The sequence below is a fragment of the Schistocerca nitens genome, chromosome 2, assembly GCF_023898315.1.
Source record: "Schistocerca nitens isolate TAMUIC-IGC-003100 chromosome 2, iqSchNite1.1, whole genome shotgun sequence".
NCBI classification, from domain to species: Eukaryota; Metazoa; Arthropoda; class Insecta; order Orthoptera; family Acrididae; genus Schistocerca; species Schistocerca nitens.
In genome coordinates this window covers 451,916,159-451,929,917 of record NC_064615.1, presented here as the reverse complement: position 1 = coordinate 451,929,917, position 13,759 = coordinate 451,916,159, and the positions used below count along the sequence as shown (strand labels likewise).

At 38.1% G+C, this 13,759-nt stretch overlaps 1 protein-coding gene across 2 annotated transcripts in view; it reads left to right on the top strand.

The window, feature by feature from the left end:
* Positions 1-12,526, top strand: part of LOC126236326 (run domain Beclin-1-interacting and cysteine-rich domain-containing protein) — a 214,055-nt gene extending 201,529 nt beyond the window's left edge. For both annotated transcript variants that reach the window (XM_049945543.1, XM_049945542.1), the window contains exons 11-13: positions 6,984-7,166; positions 7,243-7,396; positions 9,775-12,526. In XM_049945543.1, the coding sequence (XP_049801500.1) occupies positions 6,984-7,166; positions 7,243-7,396; positions 9,775-9,987 (550 nt within the window). In that variant the 3' untranslated portion in view covers positions 9,988-12,526. The remainder of the gene's footprint in view (positions 1-6,983; positions 7,167-7,242; positions 7,397-9,774) is intronic.
* The last annotated feature ends 1,233 nt before the right edge of the window (positions 12,527-13,759 follow it).

The window sequence follows — 13,759 nt, the reverse complement described above, 5'->3', positions numbered from 1 at the left end:
AAACAAATTTATGTTCTCCCAATAATCAGTAAATTTTGTATTTACTTTATTTCTTGTTCAAATTGTACACTGTACGTTTCAAACCCATTGGCTGTCCCCTACTCCACTTCATCTAATTGATTCATAGGTCTTCCTCCTTTCAAAACGGTCTGTGCACCCTTTTAAATATGAACTGACGTGACCCACCTCAGTACCAGAATTGTCAATCTCTTCATTTACCTGAACAAAATGGCCATTTATTTGTAAAAAACTGTTCATTCACCTGATCATTTATTTGATCAGTTTGATTAGTTTGTATCTTGTTCATCCTCAAAGTGAGAGCTTCATTTTCAGTATCTGCAGCGAGTTACTCTTTCACTTTAAAAATTACTTAATGTGATAATAAGCCTCAGGATATTTAGTTATTGTCAGCTGAAACACTACTGTCTGTTTTATTCCCAGTATAACCTCACAGTAGTTTTTTTAAGCTAATTGAAACCTTTAACTGTATCCAGAACACATTAACCCGCTGGCTGTGTCTATTTGTGGACTTTATACATTGTTCAAATGCGCCCCTTGCTGCCACTGGCAGTACGACAGACTGCTAATGCTTCTCATGACACTGCCTGCCTGCCATAGTCTAGACACTCTAGCTGCAGTTGTCTGAACTGTAGAATAGTGACAGACATGATCGGTCCTGCAGACATTTGCTTTGTTGCACAGATCTGCAACCACTGTCATTATCCTTGCACAAGAAGTGAGCTATCAACAAACATACCCACACAGAAAATGTGTGGATAGGTCCTCCTCAGTCCCTCAGTAACAACTGCTGAGCCTGTTCTTCTTTGAATAGCCTTTCTCAGCCTGCTATTCTGTAGCCTGAGATGATATTTTCTATTAGTCTAGGCTGCTTATCTTCCTTTCGTCTTTCCCTCTTTCCTGATGAAGCAACCGTGGGTTGCGAAAGCTTGAAATGTGTGTGTGTGTGTGTGTGTGTGTGTGTGTGTGTGTGTGTGTGTGTGTGTTTGTTTGTGTGTTTGTGTGTGTTTGTGTTTGTTATTGTTTCTATCAACGTACCAACGCTTTCGTTTGGTAAGTTACAAAATCTTTGTTTTTAGATATATTTTTCCCACGTGTACTGTTTCCCTCTATTATATATATATAATAGAGGGAAACGTGTACTGTTTCCCTCTATTATATATATATAATAGAGGGAAACATTCCACGTGGGAAAAATATATCTAAAAACAAAGATGATGTGACTTACCAAACGAAAGCGCTGGCAGGTTGATAGACACACAAACAAACACAAACATACACACGAAATTCAAGCTTTTGCAACAAACGGTTGCTTCATCAGGAAAGAGGGAAGGAGAGGGAAAGACGAAAGGATGTGGGTTTTAAGGGAGAGGGTAAGGAGTCATTCCAATCCCGGGAGCGGAAAGACTTACCTTAGGGGGAAAAAAGGACAGGTATACTCTCGCACACACACACATATTCATCCGCACATACACAGACACAAGCAGACATTTTGTGTCTGTGAATGTGCGGATGGATATGTGTGTGTGTGTGCGAGAGTATACCTGTCCTTTTTTCCCCCTAAGGTAAGTCTTTCCTCTCCCGGGATTGGAATGACTCCTTACCCTCTCCCTTAAAACCCACATCCTTTCGTCTTTCCCTCTCCTTCCCTCTTTCCTGATGAAGCAACCGTTTGTTGCAAAAGCTTGAATTTCGTGTGTATGTTTGTGTTTGTTTGTGTGTCTATCGACCTGCCAGCACTTTCGTTCAGTAAGTCACAACATCTTTGTTTATATATATATAATATATATCAGCCAATATAAATTGTACTAATCCTTAACATGAGGTTCTTGTTGAAATTTACACTTGTGTGATGGTATGCTGCCTTTAATTATTACTCTCTTTTTGTTAATTTTATGGGAATGCTTATCAACAAACTCTGTATTCTTTTATTCACTACAGCACTCTAGGAAATAGTAACAAGTCAGTCACATTTATATCACACAGCCACTGTGCATTCAGTGGCAAAGTGTACTTCACACCAGTATTAGTGGTCTTTTGGCGCACTGCATGTGCTTGTTGAGCAAGATAAAAATGAGTGTCCAAAAGTCTCTGCATTTGCCCTTATTTCTCCTGTCTTATTCTTGTATTCCTATGAAGTTACACAGTAGGACCAAGGAATTGTTAAAATCCCAGCTGCATTTTGTTTCATTCACTCATTGCCTAATGACAGTCTGCTTGGTAAGGACTCCAAATGCTGGAGCAGTACTCCGAATTGACCCAACTAGTGCCTTGTATGTTATTTTGTTTGCAGATTCAGTGCATTACCCCAGAGCATTTCCAGTAATAACAAATTTAAGTCTTCCATTCACCTTGCCTGTTACACATTTTACACATTCGTCTCATTTCACGGCTAATCTTAATATCAGATACTGTACAGTTCTTTCTGTTTGTAATGGGCATTATTGTGCATTTATCTATGTTTAAAGAGAGCTGAAATACTTTACACTTAGTGAAAATGTCATCCAACTTTTTCTTCAGCCCTTACAAGTATCCAACAACAACACTGATTTCCTACAGACAACAGCATCATCAACAAACAATCTGATAGCACTGCTTACTTCTATCTTATAAATAATTTATGGATATTGTATGTATCATTTATGTATATGTATGCCTCCTTTGGGCTCATGTGGTATTACTTTTGTTACTACTGAACATTCACCATTCAGTACAAAATATTGGATTCTATTGTTCAGAGAGCCATCAGTCCAATCACATGTTCGTTAATATATTCCCTAAGATCATATTGTGGTTGTTAGGCAACAGTGCCATTCACTGTCAAACGCCCATCATAAATTTAAGCAGATGAAATCTTCCTGTCTACCAGCATTTACTATTTGCATGATTTCATTTGTGAATAAAGTAAGATGTGTTTCATGTGATTCATATCCACTAATTACATGCTAATTCCTTTAAAGGAGCTTATTTCTCTTGTAGAGTATCAGAGAATATGTTGTAGGATCCTACGAGAGGACAGATGTTGGTGGTGTTCATCTGTAATTTTGTACATCCATTTTTTTTATCCTTTTTGAAAGCTACGGTGACCTGCGCTTTTCTCCAGTCAGCCAGGACTGTTCACTGCATGAGATACACTCAAAAAAACTGAGCTAGAAAGGAGGTCAGTTCTGAATTGCATTAAATATGAAACCTATCTGGAATACTGTGAGGGTCTGATGTCTTGTTCCCATTGAGTAAACTTCATCGTTTCAGTACCTATCCTTCGTGAATATATGCAGTCATGAAACATTGTTACGGTAGTGCCTCCATTCGTGGACAAGTAATTGAATGTGAAAGTGAAGTTTTGGCTTCTGTCTGCTGTGTTCAAGACTGATCCAAAGAAAATTGTATGGACAATTTAGATCCATTTATTGGCTTCACACATGACCAAAACTTCCTCAGGTTTACTAATTTATCCATAGGGATCCAGTCCAAGATCCCCTCAGCTGTCAGGGTTGTGCTGAGAAGGGTGCAGTGAAAAGGATCTGTTTATGCTCAAGAGCACCAGGAAAACATTATTCACAGACACACATTTATTATTCACAAATACAGAATTGTCTTCCCAGGACACTGGCAACTCATTTGTGACAGTGAAGTGTGGATGTCATCACCACTAGCAGGCATGCGCCCACTTGGCAGTATTGCCACATAGAGCATGGCTCGTTTGGCAGCCATTATGTCATCCCCAGTCGGTGCCTCTGGGGCGTCATAGCTGGCATGGCCTGTGATGGATGGCAGTGGAAAACAGCTCTATGAGCAGGTCTCATTAACACTGTTGTTGACGTGAAAGACATGCCTTGAGACTTGCCCTCCAGCTAGTAGCCAGAGATTGCCAGCAGCATCCTTGGCTGCAGGAATAGGACAAGCTGCAACAGTGGCTCCCCCTTACAATGGCAAACAGCTTCTTGGCCCCACTGTTCAAGTATCCAGTTGCCCAGCAGGGTGATGGTGGTCTCTGCACCCCATCAGTGATGTACCGGAATTTGGCACTTCAGCACGCAGTTGCTGAGTCCCTCCAGCAAGACTTGCAACTCCATAGAAGGTTGTAAACCATCAACTGACATAGCTTCCTCTGAATCAAAGGACTGCAACTCAGCTCATAGTTTAAGAACGGTGTAGTATTTATGCTGGTGCGTTGTGTGGGTCTGCTGCAGTGGGGATAGCAATGACATTATGCACACTAGCTTTCTCCTGTGGTCAGCTCTCCTAGTGGCTTCAGACTTGCACGACTTTGTCTTTCAGATGCTCTTTTCTGCTGCATCAATAGCTGAATATATACTGTTGCATTGTAGCTGACCTTTCTTTTGAAACCCTGCTCTGTCACCAGTACGACACCATCTGTCTGTTGCGAAGATGTCATTGTGCTTTGTTTGCAGACTTGGGCGCTTGGCCGATCACACTTCATAAGTGCTTCATCCATTTTTTTTCTAGATGGCAATTTGCTGATCATTGTATTAGGCAGCTCGGTTTCTGATATCACCACTGAAGAACTTTAACGAATTTTTAATGTTCACTAGTGATACTATTCTGGAGTGCAACATCTCCCCCTCTATTCAAAAAGTTCGCCTCGGATTTCTCAGCTTGAAGTATTTATGAAAAAATCTCATCACTCACAATGATAGTTATACATTGTTCAGTTTAGTTATCCTTCTATACCCACAGAATTAAATCATAAGGTTTCTTGGATTGACTCTTATTTCTGAAGCATTACTTTCTATGTCCAACACATTGACTTATCGTCTGAATCTTGATTGAATCTATTTCTTGCTCACTAATACACTATAAGTTTATCAAATAGTATACATGTAACCTCTCACTATTCCTTAGCTGTGTTTACAAACCAATCAATGGGTGTTCGGTGCACAGGTAAATTTGAGTGATGTACCAACTTTTTTTTGAAACAGCAGTAGATTACATAAATCAAAATCGGAACCGCTACAGCACAGAAAGATTTTATGCTTATAGCTGTGATACTGTGATGTTGCCTAGTGTGGTACTCCTGTATGTGCAGATGCATTTACCCTGCTGTAATTCTCCATTTCTGTGTTGCTAACTCTAGCAGCTTCTTGGGTCAGTGCAACATAGGTTGTGTCTACTTAAGTGTGATTGTACCAATGACTGTAGCTAGTAGAGGAAATGTTGTGTCCACAGTGTCACGAGTCATACCATTTATTAGTACGCACTGCTCTGTAACTCCATTCTAGCCATGCCTTTTGGTTTTCTGTGTTCATAACAATGTACAGTTACCATCTCGTACACCAGTCTGGATCAGCCTACTCATGCAGGTTTAATTTCTACAAGGTTTCGGAGCCAGTGGCTCCTCCTCCTAGCAGAAGGGTTGAAGAGGAAGGAAGAGGGGGACGGAAAGGACTGGAGAGCTGTAGGAAAAGGGGTACAGTTCAGAAAAGTCACCCAGAACCTTGAGTCAGGGGAGACTTACCGGACAGGATGAGAAAGAACTCTTACTGTCTCTAATTGATTATTTTCAGTGTTGTACTCATGCAGATTGTAATATTTTCCCTCTGACATCATCACGAGTATTTCAGTGACATCAGAGCTACAATAAACTATCATCATTTCATGTGATTTCCAGCATTTTTGAAATTTCAAACAGATATTTTATTGAAACAGAAGGAAACTTTACCACAGGATGACTTGATGACAATTTACAAAATATGTAAGTAAAGTGGCCATGCTTGAAATGTGAATAAATCAAACTCTGCTGTTCTTCAGGATTCCTTGGTGGATCAGTAATTTCCAAGCTTCTGTTTTGCATCTGGGTTAATGTTTTCATTTTCATTCCGCAATATTTTGACAACTTCCCTAGTTGTCTTTTTCATGGGCTAAGCATAAGTTTAGTTTCTTACTGTTTGAACCCCAGCCAAACTGTGAACAATTAGCAGCTCTGTGTACTACCCTAATAGTTATTTTCCAGCACCATCAAAGAATTAACAGTCTTATAGAAATCAAGAGTTCACACCACAAAAAGTTGTAAGTAAGGAAAGTGTCATTAGACTATTCCTATGAACAGAAAACATAAATACCTTCATAGAGAGAGCATTGATATGTTTTCTGGCTTAATTTAAGCAAATGGTGTTGCAATTTCCACACTTAAACTAATTCCCCTTTCCTTGTTAATTATATTATCCACCCCTCCAATCTAGATTGCTTTGTTCATTACACTGCCCCATAAGTTCATCGCCTGTACCGTGATGCTGCTATTGTCATCTTATTTTGTGGTCATAGGTATGTTTGGTGACAGCTGATTTAGTTTCACACTCACATCGGATGTAATTTTCTGTTCTTCACTTCTTTATTCAACAATTCTTATAATCTGCACAACATACAAATTGCCAGTTTCTTGTGGTATGTGGTTTTAGAGCCCTGGATTATCTGCCGTGCAGGATAATAGACCTTTTAGTTTTGTTTGAGAAGTCAATCTATATTGGTAACTAGTTCTTCAAAGTATTGTTCAATCTTCTCAGAGAATCATTTGTGTTTAGGTATGAAATTCTAGTTCCTTCTGCCTTGGTATTTGCTCCTTTAGGAACCTTGATCTGTTGTTGTTCTGAGTACAACCCCTCCCCTTTGGCCAGCTTTTTTTTATGTGTCTCAGATGTCGCATTTATTCAGTGAGCCTTTCTATGGTTTGTCAGAGCCAATAAAGATCTTAAATTTCTGAAAAACTGTTTTATTCTTGGAAGGTAGGGTAGTTGACAGACTATTACACAAGGGAAATGAGACCACAAACTTCACTGCAAACATAGATATCTGAAAATTTTAAATTACATCCTGGATCTTCCATGGATGTTTAAATTACATTATGAGAAAAGTCTTCATAATTAGCTAAATTGTTGTTGAGTCAATCATTTTCATTTTGCTGATGTTCTCTTTTATGATAATTTAAATATTTCTTTATTGTGCAGGTGTCCAGTGTCAACTTTTTCATATCGCCTGCTGGACCAAATGATTGGTGATCCACTGTTTATTATTAATGATTTGAATCCTGGCCTGTACAGAAAAGCTAAACAGTTAGAAAAATGCCGACAGCTGAGGTTGCAGTTGTGTTACCTGAAGGATTTTATATTTTTATGCAGATTTGCAGAAAGGTAAGTTAACTGATTTTACTGTGAAGCTTGGTAATGCAGCAGCATGCAAAAATTACACAATGAATGGATAATTCAGTCTGCAGGAAGGCTTCAGAAGAGAGCCCACGTATATTTATACCCAGGTGGACACTTACTCTATACAGGATCTCATTGAAGTGAAGAATGGTACATTGCTGTCAAGATTATCAGAATTAGTAAACGCTAGTCTAGCCCACACGGAGGACTGTGAGGTATGTTTAATTTACATTTGTCTTACTTTATGCTAAACTACAGTGTATATTCCATCTTGAAATATTCTTCTAGGATATCAGCAAGGTCTGAATGTGTTCAGATTTAGTGAACATGGGCATTCCAAACAGGGGCTGTTTAGCAGTGTTAATCCTTTGTCTCATGTGTGCTTAAATGCATCAGACCTTGTGTGCTTAAATGCCTCAAACCTTTTGTGGTTCTGTAAGGAATAGAATATGGGTACACTGTTACAGGATGTGAAAACCAAGTAACATCCAAGGATGTGTGCTAGCAATTTGTGAAGGCAGTACCTTCAACCTTCCCTTCCTCCCCCCCCCCCTCTCCCCCCCCCCCCACCCCCCTGCTCCATCTTGTCTTCCACATCCTCAAGTGTGCATTAATTATCCTGGTCATCAGACAGTATACATTATGTGAAAGAGATAATCAAGAGGCATGAAAGATTGTGGTGCCATAGATGTTTAAGAATGAAGCACACATACCATGCCATAATTGACTACAGCCTGTTCCACTTTGAATCCTGCATCCTATTAAACCACTGAACTACACTTGACACAAGTCAATTATATCTTGATGTATACTACCTTATTTTATGGACTGTAAGACATATTTTTTTTCTTCGAAAAATTGTGTCCAAAATTCAGGTGTGCCCTATACTCAAAATTAATATAAAAATGTCCAGTTTTTTTTTTTATTTGAAATTCCCACCAATCAAAAATAGCCATATATTCAAAGCCACATGAAACCTCTCTCCATCTGGCAACACTGGATTCAACTGCCAGCAGCAGTGCACTAATGCTACAGGTTTATGAAACGTCATGGACTTAGCATGCGAACTAAAACCAAAATATCTCAGAAAATGCCAGAAGAGCATGAAGACAAAATATTATATTTCCATCATAGTATTTTTCAACATCTAAAGAAAACCAGTGTGAACTAAGCCAAATTGCAGATATGAACAAAACTCCTCTGACATTTGATGTGCAGAGTAACAAAACTGTTGCTATGAAGGGTGCTGAAACTATAACTATAAAAACAAGTGGACATGAAAAAATGCACTACACTGCTGTCCTTTCATGTTGGGCTGTGACGATACTAAACTTAATCCAATGATCATTTTCAAGCGCAAAACAATGCCAAAACCTTCTGGAATATCACCAGGTGGTGGTGTTCACATTCATGACAAGGATTGGATGGATGAGGCTGGTACAAAATTGTTGATTAACAGAATGTGGGCGAGAAGAAAATGTGATTTATTGACGAGTTCTCTTCGTGTGCTAGATCGGTTTAGTTGTCATTTGAAAAATTCTGTGAAAGAGAAATTGGGACAGGGAAATAAATACAGAGTTTGCTGTTACTTCACGAGGACTTGCTTCGTAACTGCAACCTCTTGATGTCTTGATAAATAAGCCATTTATAGTGTATATGAGAGAGGAATGGAACAAATGGATGATGGATGAAATCAAACATGAATCCACACCAAATGGAGCTTTAAAACAACCTACAATCAAACAAAGGTGTCGGTGGATAAAATGACCATGGTTTAGAATGAGAGAAGAAATTATTGTTGAATCTTTCAAGGAGTGCAGCATAAGTAATGCTTTCGATGGCAATGAAGACCATCTTATACATGAAGAGGACAACAGTGATGATGAAGAGCAATAGGAAGAAGAAGAAGTAAGTTCAGATAATGATTTTCAGGAATTTTAAAGCTCCGTTTGGTTTTATAAATTAAGAAATTTTGTTTAGTCTGGTTTTGCAATCTAATAATAAAATGGTAAAAAATGTTACTTTAAAAAATTACTTAAAAATTAAGGTGCATCTTACAGTCTGTAGTATCTTGTAGTCCATAAAATATGGTACTGTGCAACTTTGGAATCTTTCTATAAGGAAATGGAGGTATGTTACTCCGCAGTATGTGCTGATACAAAACTTCCTGGCACATCAAACCTGTGTTCCAGACCGAGACTCGAACTCAGAACCTTTGCTTTTCGTGGGCAAGGGCTCTACCCGTGAGCTACCCAAGCATGACTCATGACCTGTTTGGAAAGTAGGGGACTAAATACTATCATAAGTAAAGCTGTGAAGACAGCTCGTGAGTCGTGCTTGAGTTGCTCGCTGGTGAGAGCATTTGCCTGCAAAAAGCAAAAGCCCCGAGTTAGAGTCTCAGTCTGGCACACAGTTTTAATCTACCAGGAAATTTCAACTTACATATAGTTTCTAGGAATGCAGAGCCATAACTGTTTTATTTGTTTTAATATTGCTAGGTTTAGAGCCTCTTTTATTTGATAAAATACTCGGCATTTATCTAACTGATTCATTGTGAGATACTGGATTACTAACCTAGTAAAATCTGTTACAGCTATGTCAGGCACGTGGATTTGTGTGTGAGCTGTGCCATGCAGCACACGATGTAATCTTTCCTTGGCAGCTTGGAACAGTGACTCGATGTGGTAACTGTGGTTCCTGTTTCCATTCGGCCTGCTGGTCTCCAGCACCTTGTCCCAGATGTGAAAGGATTAGTGCACGCAGAAAAAGCTGTGAGGAAATACCAGAACCTGTTGAACCTCCTTAGGTCAATGTCTTGTATAAGACTTCCCTTTGATACATTGAAATCTGTCATCCTGCTTCACTTCTCACAAATTAGATCTCTTATTAAGCACAGGTAGTAAAAATGAAAGTATTGTTGGAAGAAAAGAAGAAGTGATGATTAGTTAATGTGTGTATTATTAGCATGTCTAAGTTTATTTGTTTTAATCCTCAGGGATAATTTTATTAGTGTATCAGGTAACAGTGTTACACATTGAAGGACAATAGCACAAGCTTTCTGAATTTTAAAGTCAAACATTTATTATTATTATTATTATTATTATTATTATTTGTTTTCCACACTGGGACATATGTTCCATGCTGGAACATATGTTATGTAATTGTTTTTATAGCCATCTTTAATCTTTTAAATCTGATGTCAGTAAGTAGTATCCACCAGTTGCATCATTTTTTGCTGTTTTATAGAGATGTATTTCACAGAGAATAAAAGGTATGAGACTATCATCAACAAAAGGAATAACGATGATGAAACTGATGAGCAGTATATCGCATGAAAACTGAAATTTTCATGATTTTAACAACTGCAGTATCCGTATTCATAGCAACTTATATTGTTGCTATTAAAAAAAAAAAAAAAAAAAAAAAAAAAAAAAACTGTTGACAGCTGACTATATTTTTGGAACAGTAATTGGTGACTGCACCTCCATTGCTCCATCCTTTCATCTTCCAATCTGAGTCCCACAATTTGTCTAACTTTCTTGATCCTCTCATCACTTTTTTCCACAGTGTGCTCCCAATGATGTTGGTGCAGCCTCCAGAACAGTAAAGGCTATTTTTTCTAGTAGCTTGCTTTTTGTGAAGTGGTTAAGAATGTTTGTGCTGTGGAAATGATCTCTTCTTCATGCAATTTTTGCTGTTGGTAGGAAATGACCATGTTCCCTATAAGAATAAAATCTAGTCAACAAGCCAAAGTATAGCTATGTATACATTTGAAAGAAGCCTCACTTTGTTTTAGATGATTTATACAGTGTTGTGATGTGTCCCATTATTGCAAGTGATAATAAGCAGCAGGCACTGGTGATAATTAGTATGATCAAATAGTTGTCAGCTAAATCTATGGCAGCATATATTATAGCACTATGGAATTATTGTTACATTTCTCATCAACAACAGCACAGATTCATTTTGTGATATAAAATAAATTTTCTGAATCTGTATATTACAGGTATAATATGCTGTCCCATATTCCAATATCTTCCTTTTCTGCCTCCTCTCCTATAAAATTTTGTATATGGAGGGAAGTTATTAAATGTTAACAGTAAAAGTCAATAGATGATACTCCACAATCCCCTTCTTACAATGGAGTGACAGCATTCAACAAGGAAGTAAAATACATAGGAATATGTCTCAGTAACAATGGGTCTATTGCAGTAAGACATTTAACAAATTAAATTTATATACTAATTACTGGAGAATTTTGTCTGCATTCCTGTTCAGTAATTACTTGTAACTGAAAGACTTGTTATAACATTAGTTGGCAAGGAAGGAAGAAGTTTGTCTTAGAATGATAGGCTAATCTTGTGCTGTTTTCCACAGCTTAAGCATTGTTGTAGTTGTGCCTACATTTTGACACTTTGCTCGTTCCTCTCCATTAGTAGCAGTAAACTTTATTGACATAAATTACACAGTGATTCTCTATGGTTGTGTAACAGTATTTTTGTACTAAGTGAAATACTTTTTGTGAAGAACTTATCGACGAATTTCAGATATAGGATGCACATAACTCGTGCAGGTGTGATTTATTTTGCATGACAGTGTAATCTAAATATGCAAGAGGATTATAGTAGAAGTAGATTTCTTTTTGTGTGTGGTTTAAATATTTTCTCAACTTAGTTTTGCAGATATTTTCAGTGTAATCGGTGCATCTTCCAGTAACTTAAAATGCAGTGCTTCAGAAGACTCAAGTGTTTATTCCTTGTATACAACTTAAAAATTTCAAAAAATATCTTTATTTTGTTAATGCAATGAGAGAAAAATGAATGGTGCTGTTTCAGTGACTGTAATTGAAGGAAATGTTACATTAATATATAAGTTATTATCATTCAACTAGGCAGCTTCATTTATCAGATTAATATATAATGTGACTAAGTCAAAAGCATCACACAGTTTTTGTTGGAATCAGCAAGTGCCAAGGTGTAAGACAAATTGATGATATAGTTGAATCCATAAGGCTGTTTCTGTTATCACTATTTGTAATATAACACTTGAAAACTAAAAAAAACTTGTTTTTATCTCTGTTGTTGTTGTATTATTACACAAAGTTTTACCAAAGATAATGTGTTATTAATTGTTGCCTCTATTGTAAACAATAATAACTATAGTATTACACTGATGAAGCTGTGAAATGTAACACCTTAGACTGAAAAAGTATAATTTGTTGATGACTTTCTACTGTATTACTAAGCACAATGAAATAAATGTTTGTATAAAAGTTGTATTTAGTAAAATCTGTATTTTAAGATAAACTGAAAATGGTGTGTACTATTAAGGTAAATACATATTAATGAGAGCAGTATTTTGTTCAACAATATTTGTCGAGTATTTTTTGTTCTTTACTTCTAATATTGTGGAATAAAAGCACCTGCATAAAAGATACATTTCTGAAAGATATTTGGAGAAGTTGGAACATATTACAGGGGCTCAGTCTCAGACTCCTATAGTCATCAGGAGAGAGCCAGGCAGGATGTGGTGGTAAGGTCTTAATTGCATTCAAGAGCACCAAGAAAATCATTCCCAGTTACACATTTATTGGGAAGTAATAAAGGATTGTCTTCCAAAGCACTATGCCTCAACCGGGCAGGCAGGGAGATCCTGGTGTGCGATCAGCTCACAATATTACTGGCAGAGCGAAGAGTTGGATGGCAGCTGCAACATCAACCCATGGAATCTATCGGCCTCTAGCCCTGCAAATCTCATGGACCTCAAAGATTTACACTCCAGAGTCTCAAACCAGGTCCACCTGAAGTATTCACTGGCTCCCAGGGGGTTGGCTCTCAGTCCCCGTTTAGGAGACAGGAGCTAACAGCATCGGTTTCTGCCATAGGAACAAGATAAACAGCAGCGGCATTCATCCTCCCGAAGGTAGATGATGAGCAGCAATCAGTTCATGGAGGTCAAGCTTCGAGCATGCCTGCAGAGTGATGACAGTCTCCACATGCCTCCAGTGTGGCCTCAGAAGATGGCAGTGCAGCTGGCAGCAACAGCATCCTTCCAGCCAGACTCCTGGTTCCATGGACAATTGGAAACAGCTAGATGTGCTGAAGGTCGATCTCCATAGCCTCCCATCACACAGTATACCTAAACTAACACAAGAACTGAGAATACACTCTGTGGAGTTGATCAACACTCAGCAGTCAGCAATGAGACATTTGATAGGAAAGGTGAGGTATTTATTTTAGTGCTACCTGTTTGCCCTGTGATGGTGTGGACGGCAATGACATCATGTGCCCTGGTTTTCCCTTTGCTGCCAGTTCTCGTAGTAACTTCTGACTTTCACAAATTCACCTTTTCTGCTGGCTTGACACTTGAATACTTAAAGTTGTGTTGTACTTATCGTTTCTTAAAAAGCTCTGCTTTGTTACTAATATGACAGTATTCTCTCAGCTACCATGATGTCATTATACTTTGCTTACAGACCTGGACACTTGTTCGTTTCTCCATGCTGCGGTAGCTTGGTGTTTGCTGCAACTCATTCAGAATATCCCCCTAGTTGACAGTCTGCTGGTCATTGACACAGG